Source organism: Arachis duranensis, chromosome 4 (assembly GCF_000817695.3).
Source record: "Arachis duranensis cultivar V14167 chromosome 4, aradu.V14167.gnm2.J7QH, whole genome shotgun sequence".
NCBI lineage: Eukaryota > Viridiplantae > Streptophyta > Magnoliopsida > Fabales > Fabaceae > Arachis > Arachis duranensis.
Window position 1 is genome coordinate 4,406,465 of NC_029775.3, and position 15,596 is coordinate 4,422,060.

At 35.7% G+C, this 15,596-nt stretch overlaps 1 protein-coding gene across 1 annotated transcript; it reads right to left on the reverse strand.

Moving 5' to 3' along the window:
• Nucleotides 1-5,447: 5,447 nt before the first annotated feature.
• LOC107482616 (uncharacterized GPI-anchored protein At1g61900) lies at nucleotides 5,448-9,659 on the reverse strand. Its single transcript, XM_016103138.3, has 8 exons — nucleotides 9,272-9,659; nucleotides 7,918-8,097; nucleotides 7,210-7,815; nucleotides 6,787-7,032; nucleotides 6,621-6,632; nucleotides 6,379-6,522; nucleotides 6,224-6,268; nucleotides 5,448-5,933 (listed from the first exon to the last, which is right to left on the reverse strand). The coding sequence occupies exons 1-8, from the start codon at nucleotides 9,318-9,320 to the stop codon at nucleotides 5,863-5,865; spliced, it is 1,353 nt and encodes a 450-aa protein (XP_015958624.1). The 5' UTR covers nucleotides 9,321-9,659; the 3' UTR covers nucleotides 5,448-5,862.
• Nucleotides 9,660-15,596: the final 5,937 nt, after the last annotated feature.

Sequence of the window (15,596 nt, forward strand, 5' to 3'; positions counted from 1 at the left end):
TCTATAATGTCTCTTCGCCATTGTTTGTTGTGATCTATTAGCTGTGAGACCCATTCAATTTGGTTGTTGGCAATAGTATTGTTGTGAATTGAGCTAGGATCCACATGTTTTAACCATCTATCCTCAAAGACCCTGACTTTTTCACCTTATCCTATCCTCCATAGGCAGCCTTCTTCGAGAATTTTTCGCCCTTCCAAAATATTGTGCCACCCTCATAACGGATTGTAGCATGTCTCTACCGTTAAAAAGGAAGTGTATTTAAAGTATCTGCTTTTTAGAACTTTGCTTAATAGAGAGTGAGCATAGCTAGATTAAAGGCTTGTTTTCCTAGCATAGCTAGATTAAAGGCTTTTAACTCCTTGAAATTTTTCCCTTGAGTATGAGGTCTATAGATTATATCCCAACCAATCCAGTGTTATCTTCTTTCATTCTCCTTTTGTCCCCACCAGAATCTTATTATCATATGCTGTATTTCCTCTATAAAAGTCTCAGATAGCTTGAAACACCTCAACGTATATATCGAAATGACAGTGGCTACGGCTTTAACCAATATTTCTCTACCGCTGGCTGATAAGAGAGATTTTTTTCAATGTTGTAATTTCTTCGCCACCCGATCCTTAATATAATTGAAAGTTACTTTCTTCGATCTCTGTATCACTGAGGACAGACCCAAGTATTTATCTTGTTCCCAACATGGAGAATGTTGAGAATATCAGATAAAGTCTCTCAAGTTTCAGGATTGGTATTTTTGCTGAAAAATAAGGATGACTTTTGTAGATTAACCACTTGTCCACTCACCTCACTATAAGATTGTAAGATCTTGGCTATGTTAGCACATACTTGGGGTGTTGCCTTACCGAATATAATTGAGTCATCTGCAAAGAATAGATTAGTAATGTAAGGACATCTGTAGTTCAAACGAATTCCAGTGATATCATTTCTCTGTTCTCCTCTGTGGAGCAGATGAGAGAGTCCCTCTGCACAGAATAAGAATAGATAGGGGAAAAGGGGGTCGCCTTGTCGCAATCTCCTACATGGCTTAAAATAACCATGAGGTTATCCTCCCATAGCAACAGAGTAGGAAACGGTCGTTACACATTCCTTCATCCACTCCACCCACCTTCTACAAAAATCCAATTTCTCCAAAATAGCCCAAACGAATTTCCATTCAACCCGGTCGTAGGCTTTACTCATATCTACTTTCAACGCTAGTTGTTCATCCCCAAACCTCTTATTCTTCAAGAAGTGCATAAATTCGTGAGCAATCAATACATTATTACTAATGAGCCGGCCCTTTATAAACGCACTTTGATTATCGCTAATAATTCTGTTCATAGTATATTATAATCTATGCACAAGAATTTTAGAGATAATTTTATAAAAAACAGTACTAAGACTGATTGACCTCATCTAGTTCATTTTGCTAATGTTGGGGTCTTTAGAAATTAAGCATATGTGTGTATGATTGAAGGCTCTGAGCATCTTCCCTCCCTCAAAGAAGCTATGAACAGTATTAAGAACATCCCTTTGAATAGTGTCCCAGAAAAACTGATGGAATTTTGAAGTGAATCCATCCTCTCCAGGTGCTGCGAGAGGATTAATAGAAAAAACTGCATCTTTAATATCTTGATCCGAGACTGCTCTAGTTAGCCTTCGATTGATATTGTTATCTACCCTTCTATTCAACCCCTCCAGCTCCTCAGTCGGTTCCTTTGGTTTAGAAGTAGTAAATAGGTTTTCAAAATATTACTGTGCAATATTAGCTAGCTATTTGTTCTGGATGAGTACCAACCTCACTCGAATCACTTTTCAATTTGTGCAACTTGTTTTTGCTGCTCCACATACGAAATTTGGCATGAAAGAATTTTGTGTTCTTATCACCCCACTACAACCACTGCACCTGGCCTTTTCTTTCTAGAATCTTTCTTCCCTCTCATATTTATCTTCTAGTTTCGCCTCTGAGACCCGAATCATAGTAGTGTCAGCCCCTGCACCTTTATCCTTATCTGCATTCAGTTTTGAGTTCAATTCAGCAATATTTTTCTTCGAGTTAGTAGACAAATTTTTGTGTCATGCCACCAAATTGTGTCTACATTGTTTAAGCTTGCTGAATAATACAAACATCGGAGAACCTTCAACCTCCATATGCCATGAATTTGCCACTACATGCCTAGCTTCTTCACTATCACACCATCTTTCCTGAAATCTGAACATTCTCTTTGTTTTAAACCTCCTCTATACGAGGAAATAAAAAAGGTCTATGGTCAGATCCTGTGTCATCTAAGTGCACCACTGAGCTATTTGGGTAATTCTGTTTCCACTGAATAGAAGTCAAACATCTATCCAATCTTTCTCGAATAAGGTTAATTCCTGCCTGTTTATTACTCCAAGTGAACATACTACCTTCATATCCAAGATCAACCAGGCTGCCTCCATTAATAAAGTCTCGAAAAGCTTGAATAGAAGATATAGTTTTCATTCTTCCTCCTTCTTTTTTACTAAATAGGGGTGAGCACGAATTGGTTTGGTTCGGGTTTATGGTAAAATTAGAACCGAACTGATCAAAATGTAATTGGTTCGGTTTGATTTGGATTTGCAATTTTTTGTATATGTACCCGAACTAAACCAAACCGATTAAGAACGGATTGGTTCGGTTCGGGTAATTGGGTACTCGATGACTTTGAAATTCCTAAAAAAATCAAATTTTTATCTTAAAAATTCAACAAGTACAATAAACATGTAACATCAATAGAAATAATCCAAACATGTTAAACACCAAATATATTAAAAACTAAACTCATTAAAATCCAAACATATTAATAGTGAATAATCATTGTCTAATAGAAAAGCCATATATTTTTTAATTTTTTCTATTTAATTAATATATGATCAGGTTCGCGGGTTGGTTCGGGTTTTGCACCTCCAGAACCGATACCTGAACCAATTACTAGCAAAGGTCATCGGTTTGGTTCGGATTGGACCTGATCACCCGTTGGTTCCAGAACCAATTTAATTGGTTCGGTTTGGGTTCGGACGAGTAATCGGGTACCCGCTACCCGTGCTCACCCCTATTACTAAAGGCTGAGATAACATTAAAATCACCAGTAATCAGAATACTTTTTCTAGCTGTATCCAGTATACTTAAGATCTGATTGTATTGGACGTTTCGTTGGGCCTCCTCATTATGCAAATGTACTCCAAAAATCTCCCAAATTCTGTTCTGCACATTGTCTCTCCAGGCGAAATGAATAAAAAAAATCATCATGCTGAATAATATTAATATCTTCACCTTCCTTCTACATTAATACCAGCCCTCCTGCTATTCCTCTTGGTTCAACACAATAAAACCTCTGAAAATCTGCTTTTCTGCCTTGTTTCTCCACAAACGAAGTAGTATTTTTGGTCTCGCATAAGAATACTACTTCAAAGGAATAGGTCCTACATAATCCTTTGATGTTGTGAACTGTTAGGGGTTTCCCAAACCCCGACAGTTCCATATGATCATCTTTATGAACCTTGGAGTGCCGCTTTTGGGATGGCATCCTTAAGCCCTTCAGAATAAAATTTAATGGATGAAATAGAGTCTTCTTCGTTCAAAGACTCATCTTGTTGCTCCGAATTTCGATTAACACCAACAATCTTACTCCCTACCTCCGTCACCTCCATATTTCTCGCCAAATGTTTGATTTTTGGTTGTTTACTACTTCTTTTAAGACCTATCTCCGTGCTGCCTACGTGAAACACCCTTACTTCTTTTATCCGTATCAAACCTTCCATACCTCCTGACACCGGTTCTGTTCTAGTGTATAGAATAATGTTTTGGTTTTTCTGTGGATTTGAGATATGATACTGAGCTGATGGTTTTAGAATGTTAGTTTGGTTTAGGTGTATTTGAGAATTTGGTGGATTCTGGATACAGTTGGTATTATGGTCATTGAATGATAGGTTAGAAAGGTTTTTTAGAAGGCTTACTGGTATAGTATTATGAGGTTGAGAGAAGCCAGTTTCCTTTCCACGTGGGGTTGGGTGTGAGTTCTCCTTTTGCTCTTCCACTCTCCACCCAATCTGGTCTACTCTCAACTCTCTATTCCGTCTCTATTTAATTTTCTGCTAATTGACAGACAATTCCAGGTACTCTTCGCAGTTCCTTGTTTCATGCCCGATGTAACTGCAAAAATCACAATAGATCCCCAATTTTTCATACTTCAGCATAATTTCAAAAGCTGCATTATCCGGACTAGCTACTTTTATTGATTGACATAGTGTCTTGGTCACATCCATATTAACCCTTATTTTCATAATCCGGTCCTCCTTGCCTCTCATGGAAAATTTATCAGCCTCCATTACTTCCCCTAGTTTTTTACCTATCCTCCGGGCCGACGTTATTGTTTTGCAAAATTCAAGCATTCCTCACATTTGGATCCATACTGAAATTTGAGTAAAGTCCTCCTGTTTCACTTCCATACCTGGTTGCCATTTTCTAAGGTGAATCATATAATTCTTAAACAGCCATGGAGATCCCCTTTCCACCCTTATCACATCTGCTTTCTTAGAAAAGAAAAATTAGAATATGTTTTCTCCATGAACTTTGACTCTAAATCCCTCAGGTTGATTCCAGATAACTCCAAATTCTCCCTCCATTGTCCAGCCGCTAACCCTTCTATCCGCCATTAGTCTCCCTATTAAACTTTTAGACCATATTTCGACTCCGTTCCTCACACCCTCCACCTCCAATACTACAATCTCCTCCTCTTCTATCCCAAATAATTTTAGATTTTGCGTAACTCTTATCTTAGGTGATGTCATAGGATGAATTATGAAAGAGAATTATAACATTAAAGAAGGACAAAATCTCACTGTTCACTCATATTTACAAGAAAAAGAATAGAATATAATAGAATTGGAAATTAGAATTCATAATAAACCTATCAAAGGCACAAAAAATCCTAGGCACAAAATACCCGTAGGTACAAGAAACGATGAATCCCTGATATTTGTTTATTAACCGTTAATTTCTAAACTTTTATATTGTGAGACATATTAGCTTTCTTCTTTTTTGGGTAAATATAGAGATTAATTTGTCACTCAAAAAATATTTAGTTTCTTTTTACTTTTGTTAATTTCTCTCCTAATTTTACCTCGGATAATTGACCTTTCAATTTTTTTGGAAGATATCTTGAAATTGTAACAGGCATACTAATTTAACTAATGAACCTCCAATAGAATGAACTTAACGAATAAATGAATATTAACATAGCTTAAAAATAAATTTGGTAAGGCTTTGGATTGATGCATTCCAATGGCATAAAAATCCGGTTGCAAACAATATACAAATTAATGTGGGGATTACGATTATCATGTTTTGGAATGTTTATTCGATCTGCTCTGCAGTATACTTGAAGTGCTATTCAGGTTTTATTAGTGCTAGCGAGTATATATGCATGAACTTTACCATGAACAAAAAAACAAGATCAAGATCTCATTACTGAGAATGGGGCATGCTGTGAAAGAGATGGGTTTGGGACAGATCTTAACAAGTTAATAGGTTTAACTGTTTAAGAATCTTCTTCCTGAATGAAATGCCTATAGCTAAGAAAGGGTGATTACAAAAAGCCTCCAAATGCAATCCTGGCTTACATACCAACCTCAATAAGTTACAGTGTATAACCTATGCTTTCTAAATTTCCTATATACAAATATTTTATTACACAAGCAAATAAGAATCATGAATCAACAAGATTAGAAACTGGTTGGACTTCACCTTCGATTGAGTTCATCAATCTGGTCATTGTTAACCTTTGGCGTAATGCCTGCCCAAAAAAAATCCTTCTTGTTGTAGGAATAAGGAAGCAGCATTTATAATTACGCGACTATCATACGGAGAAATGATAAAGCAACAAACAGGAAAAGCAGCACATTACGGCTGTAGAGACCTGCAGATCATTTAAAATCAGTAAGGAGCAAGCACCAAACTAATGGAGATGCTGATATCATTCCATGCATAAGATATGGCGATACTGCTTCTTAAATCTTAGAAATCAGATTAGGTTACGGTTTTAATCTGCTTTATGTTTTAGTGAAGATACATATAGCTGATACTAAGATCTCTTTAAAAACCTAAATGTTTATGGCAAGCATTTATTCGGTTATTCTAGTCAAAACCTTAAACGATCACAAGAAGTTAGCATATTACTGATAAACGAGAAATTGAACAGGTTCTTACAATTTTGACCGGATGCTGCTGCAGGAAGAGCAGGGATGTTGACAGCTGCAGTACCAGTGAAGGTAGAATTATCAAAAGATCACAAAGAAATAGCAGCAAAAATAAATATATAAATAGCAGGTTGCTGCCCAAAGTTATTTATTATCTAAACATACATTTATTGCATGATGAAGTTGTTGACTGAGAGGTGGAAGGCCAGGGAGCTGGGATATTGTCATTTAGATCACAAAGGAAACTAATACCAGAAGTGCTATCAAATGTAGCATCCGAAGGCAAGCTAGGCAACAGACAACCAGCCGCTGTTTAGGGTGAACAATGCAGCAAGTCATATCTCAACCAAAAATCTAAACTAAGGGGATTCATATATCTGGAAATAATGTTTCAGTGTAGTTGTTACCTTGGTTTCCAACTGAAGCATCCACATCATCAGTTTCCACACAAGTTGAAAGGCACAGGCACAAAGAGGAAATAAATATTACTAACAGATATAATATATCATGGGAACTTGAGTGTAATTTTGTTGCATATAAACAGGAGTACTGGAGTAGAGAAAAAAAGGTAACCTTGGAGGGAAAAATCCTTGAGGCTTATGTGACACAGGCTATAAACATCTTCAGTAATATTTGTTCGTTTTAATTTGGCTGCCAAAGTATCTGCACAATCCAAAGCTTGCAAGTTTGTGATGAAGCTCTGCTTTTGCAAGTGAGACACATAGCTTTCCATTTCATGACAGCAGGCTGTCTTGTTACTTATCCCATCCCCACAACCCTTGGAAACATGCTTCATGTCAGGGAAAACCAGTGGACAAACTGCAGTGAAGAGACAAAGTAAAGATTTAGGCAAAGGAATGCAGTAGTAAGGGACAGAAGTATCATCCCATATGTATATAACATAGACTGACTGAAAATCACCCAGAGCCAGCTAAACTTATCGTTTGATGACCATCACTATTAAAATTTTTCGCTAAGCAAAAAAAAAAAAGGGACCTTTGTTAGCATGGCAATTAGACAGCCCTCTGAGAACTTTCTTTGCTTGAAAAGGTTCGAGCTTGCTAGCTACCCACCGAAGGACAATATTCTTACAATCATTGATCCGACTTGAGTTCTCAGTTTGAACACGCAGTGCATCTATGCCCATAAGATCAGGACCTTTTGAAGCAATTGTTGTTGCAGCTTCCAATATAGCATTCTGACAAACTTGGTAGCAACATTCTTTCACTGGATCAACTTTCTCACAGGCAGTAAGGAGTTTAGAAGTATCCACCATGTCATGAAACTCATCCACATTTTTCACTGGGCAAGATGCCTCAGTGAAATTTGAAGTACCAATTGAACATATCTGCCTCAGATTAGCACTGGCACCTTGGCCCATCAAAATCTGCTCCACATCCGAAAGGCAGTGCCTGGCAGTGGTCCCATTCAAGGCCAATACATTGGTACGTTTACTGGAATGACCAACCAGAATCGTGAGAGTCGCTTCCACCTGGGGACAACATATTACATTAGCCAGAAACGGTGCAAAAACCTCCCAGCAATCAATTGCTGTCATACTCATCAAACTTTCAGCAGCTGTGAAGTTCAAAACACAGAGTCCTGCAATATGCATGCAATGAGACAGTTAGACAAAAGAGAGAGATAATCCAAATGCAAGCAATTGAAATCTAAACAAGCCACAACTATTATACAGAAAAGAACCTGATAACTTTGGGATAGAGGTATTCGTGAATGGAGCCAACGGTGAAGGTGCAAGAAGAGGAAGAAAGGGCTGCGGAGCACCAATAGGTGAGATTTCGGGCAGCATAAAATCGACATGGTTGCCCTGAGGTACAGAACTTTGAAGATGATCTAATCTACTGCTATGGGACTCATGTGCACCTGTACCAAAACACCAGTAAGAGATAATATTTAACCATGTGCATGTCCTCGTTCTTTCAGAGATCACTCATGAAAAATTGTGTTATTTGCTGGAATAAAAATTCATACATCTCAATATAACTTGTGCCCAGAGTAACAAGTTAATATATCAAGACATACCATATAAGCCAGAAGCCACGTAAATTTGAGAACATGTAGCAAGCTCAATATTTATTACTATCTTAATTTCCTTTTATGTCATGGTAAACATTTGGTACATCCTTAAATTAATGCATATGGATACAAATTTTCAGTGACAAATAAAACCAAACAGAGCGAGCGATTTGTACCACTGGGAGTGTCCAGATACCAATTTGATTTTATTTTGGATGTCCATCAGCCATTGCAATGCCAACCGAGTCTAACAGCAGCGAATTAGGGACTCTAATAGTGTATGCTTCACCTAAAAACAAGAAAGTTCTAAAGATCTATGCAACTAAATGCTAAGCTGAGGACAAGAAGGAGAATGACTGATTGAGTCAACAAGATACCCAGCTCTCTAATGTTGAGCAGAGAGGGGTTTTGTCAACCATTGTGAATGTGATGCCGAATTTCGTAACCCTAATAGCATTAATAAATTGAACCTAACCGGTATCCTGTAAGATGAATTCTTCATAGAAAAGGCTAAATGGCTGAAGCTCCTTTGATAATATTCCAAGCATTCCCAACCCGAAACCACAGTTTAATCGATCAGAGTAATATATACTACAGTTTACAAAATTCATCATAATACAAAAGGAATGAGTGAATTGTGATATAAGTATACAACCACTAACGAAGATGATCAGCTTAGCCAGCAAAAGCAGAAGCAATTACTAAGTTCAAAGCAAACAAATCAACAACCAGTTCTTTGTTTTGTTCAAAGTAGAAAGTAAAAGTCCCAATGCAGTGAATGTAGCAGTCCCCTCACCAAATACTAAACCCTAATTGTGGTCACTGTTTTGAGCATACAAGCTGATTCAATTGATAATTGGAAAATAACAGAGAAAGAATGGGTAATTGAGAGAAATGATATACACTAACAACCGGTTCCAATAATAAAGTAAATAAACTTGAAACCTGTAGAGTCATGCCCTAACAGAGAGAGAGAGAGAGAGAGAGAGAGAGAGAGAGAGAGAGAGAGAGAGGGACTTACAGCTAGAGAGAGAGAGGAAGAAGAAGAAGAGGTGAAGATTGATTAGCATGATGGGTGGGTGAATAGAAAAGCATTCAAGGTGTGAGAAGCAACATTGGAAGGAGAAGAGGAAAAAGAGGTTGAAGAAAGTGAGTGAGGAGTGGTGCAGTGGTGTGCTGGTTCATGAGTACTCAGTGAGTACTCAGTAGTAATAGCTGTCTGGTGACTGGTGACTGGTGAGAGGTGAAAGAGAGAGAGCATTAGCATTTAGCAATCAACACATACAACTGGGCTTTAGCTACCGCATTTACGCCACCATTTCATTTCATTTCGCCTTTCTTCCCATTCACACCATGCTTTGCTTTTTTTCCTTTCATTATGTTCTCAATGCTCTAAGTTGAACACCTTTTTTCATTTACTTATTTATTTTCAACAGTTTCCATGCTGTTTTGGAGGTACCTTAGTGGGTCATGTGGCAGTTGGTAGATGCTCACATTTATAGTGCCTCTTCCTTCCATTTAATTTTAACTGCTTTTGTAATTGCAACGGAATCCATGACAATATGACATGCGTTACGTACTCCTAAGTCCTAACACTTCCATTTACTAAGATTTTTCTTTTTCTTATTGGTATCAATGAATACAATGAACTATTAGACAACAACACGCATTTTCACAACAACATATAAGCATATGGATCTAGGCCCAGTTTATCAGAAACCTGTTCCGGGCCCAACGCTGAGTTATTGCCTTATAACAAATCATAAAATGGTTCGAGTCCAAAAAATAATTCATAAAATGTTTTGACAAAATAAACAGTAAGTCAATGTCCAAAAAATAGTGAAATTGACGAGAACAAAAAGAAGAAATAATTTTTCGAATAAATTAGGGCCGTCAAAATGGCCAAACCCAAATCAACTTGGATTGGTCGAGTGGTCAACTCACTCGTCCGCCTTATGCATGCAGCAACTCATTAGCCAGCGGCAGACCCTTAAATAGAGCTCAGATCTGTAACGGATTAGTCCTTAATTTGTCGGGTTGAGAGATACCGTTAAATGAGTGGGCTTTACCTGAGTGGCGGGCTAAAGGGGTGGTCCGTTTATTTATTTTTTTACATTTTTTCAAAAAAGAGTAACACTTCAAGCCAATATTTTTTCGATCCGACCCATCAACTAAAAGAACATTATTTTTTAAAGGTTTTTGATCTAAAAATAATATTTTTTGTCAAAATATTTTTTAAAAAAATAAAATAAAATGATAAATAGACTCACCTGTTTAACTCATCGGGCTGACTATAAACGGTCCAAATTGAAAAATTATGACCCGCAAATAAAATGGACTTAAACGGTCCAGTCCATTTAACCCGCGAATTTAAACGGACTGGTCCTAAATAGACCGGATTAATTCGTTTCACAATCCTAAGAATAATATTATACTGTTGACCAAAAATAAAATAACTTAGAATAGTTTTGCAAACTATTTCCTCTTGAATTGCATGCGTATACTATATCTTTATTAGAATAAGCACCCTTCTCAGCACAATAGTTGTTGAATAAAGAACGATTTGCTAGTTCCCATGTTGTTCTGGTATGCAAAATAGCAACGAGTGAGTTGTGTAAAAAATAATATTAATTGTCTTGAATCGCCTAGAATAAAAATTATTATTACATGCTCAAAATATGGAAGGAATAAATTGAACTTTTAAACGATGGAGTGCGTGAAATTTACGTAAGGCATAATATTGTGTTTAGATAGCATAAAGTTATGTTTTGACCATTGCCAATGCTTGCATTTCGAAGAACCCCCACATTTTGATACAAATCGAAATAAAGAAGAAATCACTACTCAAATATTCTCTTCTTGAAAAGTCTTGACTAAATTTATTCATAGGTTTACCCCCATCGCTAGACCAAACGTTGACATACCATCTAAAGAGTCTCAACATGGTTGGCTTGAAATCAATTAATTAAATACCAAAAGAAAATACATCCACTTTCTTATTTAAATAATAAAAATAAAGCCCGATAAGCTAAAGAACCAAGTCTTCTTTAGTTTACAATTGGCTAAAAAAATGAGATTGACCAAATATTAGTTGTAAGATTATTCTCCTTGTATAATTTTCTTCACAATAAACTAAATTCATTCTTGATAAACTCTTAGCACTAGAAAAACATGAATAGTAACCTAAATAATTACTAGCCTTGAAATTGGATCAATTTTAGAGTCGTAATATTACCTAAAAGAGTTTAATTAAAAATTTAACTTTTTATCAATTAACATCAGTCAATTTTCTAAAAATATTTAGTTAAATAAAGTCATATTTTAAACTAAATACTTGAAAAAATCTAGTGGCGAAAACAACACAAATATCAAATATAAGAATAATATGAAAATACTCATAATATAATATGACAGCAATCATAAGCAAGCAAATATATCAACTAAAGTAACAATAAGAACACACCGATATTTTAACATGAAAAACCCTTCAATGTGAAAGGTAAAAATCAAATAAGGTACGAGAGAATTTCAAACAAAACACAAATCGGACATACAACCAGCTAACACATCAAAGCACCAAAACTTATAAATGAGTAACCAGAGGATGAAAAAATACCTAATAACAGAGCTGTTGTTCGAAGCATATTTCTCCCTCTACAGACCTCCAATCGAAATCTCTATCGTTCAGAATAAAGAACAAGATGAGGTGAAGTTGCAGTTCAAATTTCAGGTCGATTCAACGGTGAACAAATGAAAAACTGTCGTTTAAAATCTGCTGCTTTGCAAAAAAAAAAAAACAAAAATTCTGTTTTTTCCTCTCCTTTCTCACTTTGTGGCCGCTCTCTTTCACTCTCAATGACCCCAAAAAATCTGATTAAGATAGTGACACAAGGGTGCAAGAAGACACCCCAAAAAATTGGGCTTGAGCCTTATAAAGGAGAGAAAAAATCCAACAAATCTCCTCCTTTTCGACTAGGTGGATGCCCTTACCATACTGGCGATCAAACAACATATTTTAAACTTATCTCTTGGCAATGCTTTTGTTATCATATCATTAGCACCATTATCATCAGTGTGAACTTTTCAAGTTTCAACAACTTGAAATTTAACATATCTCGTTTCCAATGATACCTAACATCGATATGTTTAGATCTTGCATGAAAAGTAGAATTCTTAGCAAGATGAATAGTACTTTGACTATCACATAATAATACATAACGGTCTTGCTTGAAACCAAGCTCTTGACAAAACTTCTTCGTCCATAACAACTATTTACATGTTTCAGTTGCTGCAATAAACTTTGCATCTATGGTAGAAAGTGCAACACATTTGTGTAGCTTTGACTGCCATGAAATAACTTTTCCTGCAAACTTGACCAAATAATCTGAAATAGACTTTCGAGAATCAATATCTCCTGCCATGTCTGCATCAGTAAAACTAACTAGCAAAGGTTTCTCACCACTAAAATCCAAACTCAAGTTAGTTGTACTTTTGAAATATCTCATAATCCATTTAACATCATTCTAATGTTCTTTACCTGGATTAGAGAGGAAACGACTCACAATACCAACCGCATGAGCAATATCTGGTCTAGTGCAGACCATAGCATATATCAAGCTTCCAACCGCTGAGACTTGAGGAATTTCATCCATTGCTTGTTCCTCTTCGCCAGTGATTGAACACTGTTTGGTACTCAACTTAAAATGAGGAGCAAAAGAATTAGCAACACATTTGCCATCATTTATACCAAACCTTTGAAGTACCTTCTTTATGTATTTCTCTTGTGACAAATAAAACTTCTTGAAATCTCTATAACGAGTAATAGTCATACTCAAAATCTGTTTGACAGGATCCAAGTCCTTCATAGCAAAAAACTTGCTCAACTATTTTTTTTAACTCATTAATCCTCAAAGCATTCTTGTCTACAATCAAAATATCATCCACATAAAACAAAAAAATGATAAAATCACTATCAAAAATTTTTTGCACAAATACACAATGATCTGAAGTTGTCTTGTGATAACCATACTCTCCTATAACAGATTCAAACTTCTTGTACCATTGTCTTGGAGCTTGCTTTAACGCATAAAGACTCATCTTAAACTTTCGCACAAGGCCTTCCTTTCCTTTAACAACAAAGTCCTTCTATTGCTCTATGTAGATTTTCTTATTCAAATCACCGTAAAAAAAAGTTATCTTCACATCCATTTGCTCAATCTCCAAATCAAGAGAAGCTATTAAACCAAGTACAGTACGAATGGATGACATCCTCACAATAGAAAAAAAATCTCCTCATAATCAACACATTTTCTCTTACTAAATCCTCTAACAACCAATCTAACTTTATACCGAAGTTTAGAATTATGTTCTTCATTCTTGATTCTGAATACCTATTTGTTCTTCAAAACTCTCATTCCTTTAGGTAGCTTCACCAACTCATAGGTATCATTCTCAACTAAAGACTTTATTTCTTTTTACATAACTTCAAGCTATTGAGCTTTGCTTCCATTTTCAACAGCCTTTCTAAAACATTTAGTTTCTCCCCCATCAGTCAACAAGACAAACTCATGTGAAAAATGTCTTGACAAAGGATTTCTCTCACTTGTAGACCTGAGTGTATTTGTAAAAATGTTTAAAGTTGGTTGTTCATCATGATCATCATCACCAAATTCATCAAGCGTCGAATCAACTGTTTCATCTTCACTTGCACCTATATCATGCACATTATTGTGAGCTTCAACTCTACCATCTTCCATCATAGGTATAGAAGGAGTAATGTCTAAGTCAGAAAAATCATCACTAGGATGAACCATTACCATCTCTGCATTATAATATCATTCAATGTTTAGTCTTCAATAAAGACAATATCTCTATTTCGAATCACCTTCCTGTTAACAGGATCAAAAAACCTATAACCAAACTCATCCATGCTATAGAAAAAAAAATACATTTCCTAATTTTTGCATCAAGCTTGGATATCTCATCTTTGGAAATATGAACAAAAGTTTTGCATCCAAATACTCTTAAATGATCATAAAAAATATCTTTACCTGACCAAACTTTTTATGGCACTTCAAATTGCAAAAGAACACATAGTGCCCGGTTCAAAACATGAACAACAGTGCTCAAAATTTCACCCAAAAAAAATTTATCAATCCAGACAGTGACAATAAGCTCCTGACTCTTTCAACCAATATTCTGTTCATCCTTTCAGTCAAGTCATTCAACTGAAGAGTCTTCGGAAGAATTTTCTGATGTCCTATACCATGCTCTTTACAATAAGCATCAAATGGACCTGAGCACTCACCACCATTATCAGTACGAATGTATTTCAATTTCTTTCCAATTTCTATTTTAACAAAAGCTTGAAATTGTTTGAACGCATTTAAAATTTGATTTTTGGTCTTCAAAGTGTAAATCCATAATTTTCTAAAATGGTCATCAATAAAAGTTATAAAATAGATAGACCCTCCAAGTGTTCTTGTCTTCATTAGCCCATGTACATTAAAATGTATCAAGTCAAGTATCTTCGACTTCTTTGAAGGTGGATGGCTCTTGAAAGAAACCCTATTTTATTTTTCAGCAAAGTAATTGATGCACTTTTGTAAAGCAACTTTGCAACCAGGTAAAAGATTTCTTTTTGACAACATACATGCCTTTCTTACTCATATGACATAATCTCTTATGCCATAAATCAGTTCCGTCAACAAACTTAGCATCATCAACAACATCTTTCACAATATTTACTTGAGTTAAATGAAGAGTAGAGTATCGTGTACCTCTAGCAACAACCATAGAACCCCTTGGTGAGCTTCCAACTATCACGAAAAATGAGTTATCCAAGTCTTCATCATACAACTTACCAACAGAAAGTAAAGTTCAACCGAATATTAGAAACATGTTTCACACACTTCAAAGTCAACTTGGTACCGTTGGAGGTTTCCAAGCAAACCTATCAAATACTGGTATATTTTGTAATACATTGATGAGCCATTTTTACATTACCAAAATCACTAGGAGTATAAGACATAAACAAATTCCTCCTAGATGTAACATGAATAGAAGCATCATTGTCAATCACCTAAATAATACAATTATCAACAAAATTAACAGATTCAAACTCCTCAACAAATAAAAAATCATCATGAGTTACATTAACCTTGTCTTTATTGTTACCATCATCTTTATTTATACTATCGTCTTTGCTTGTCTTGGATTTCTCCTTCTTTAACTGCCAATAAAAATTTTTTACATACCCCTTTTGACCATAATGATGACACTCAATATTCTTATACCTTCTTTGAGACTTGTTTATACTTTAATCTCTACTTTTACGATCTCGGCTT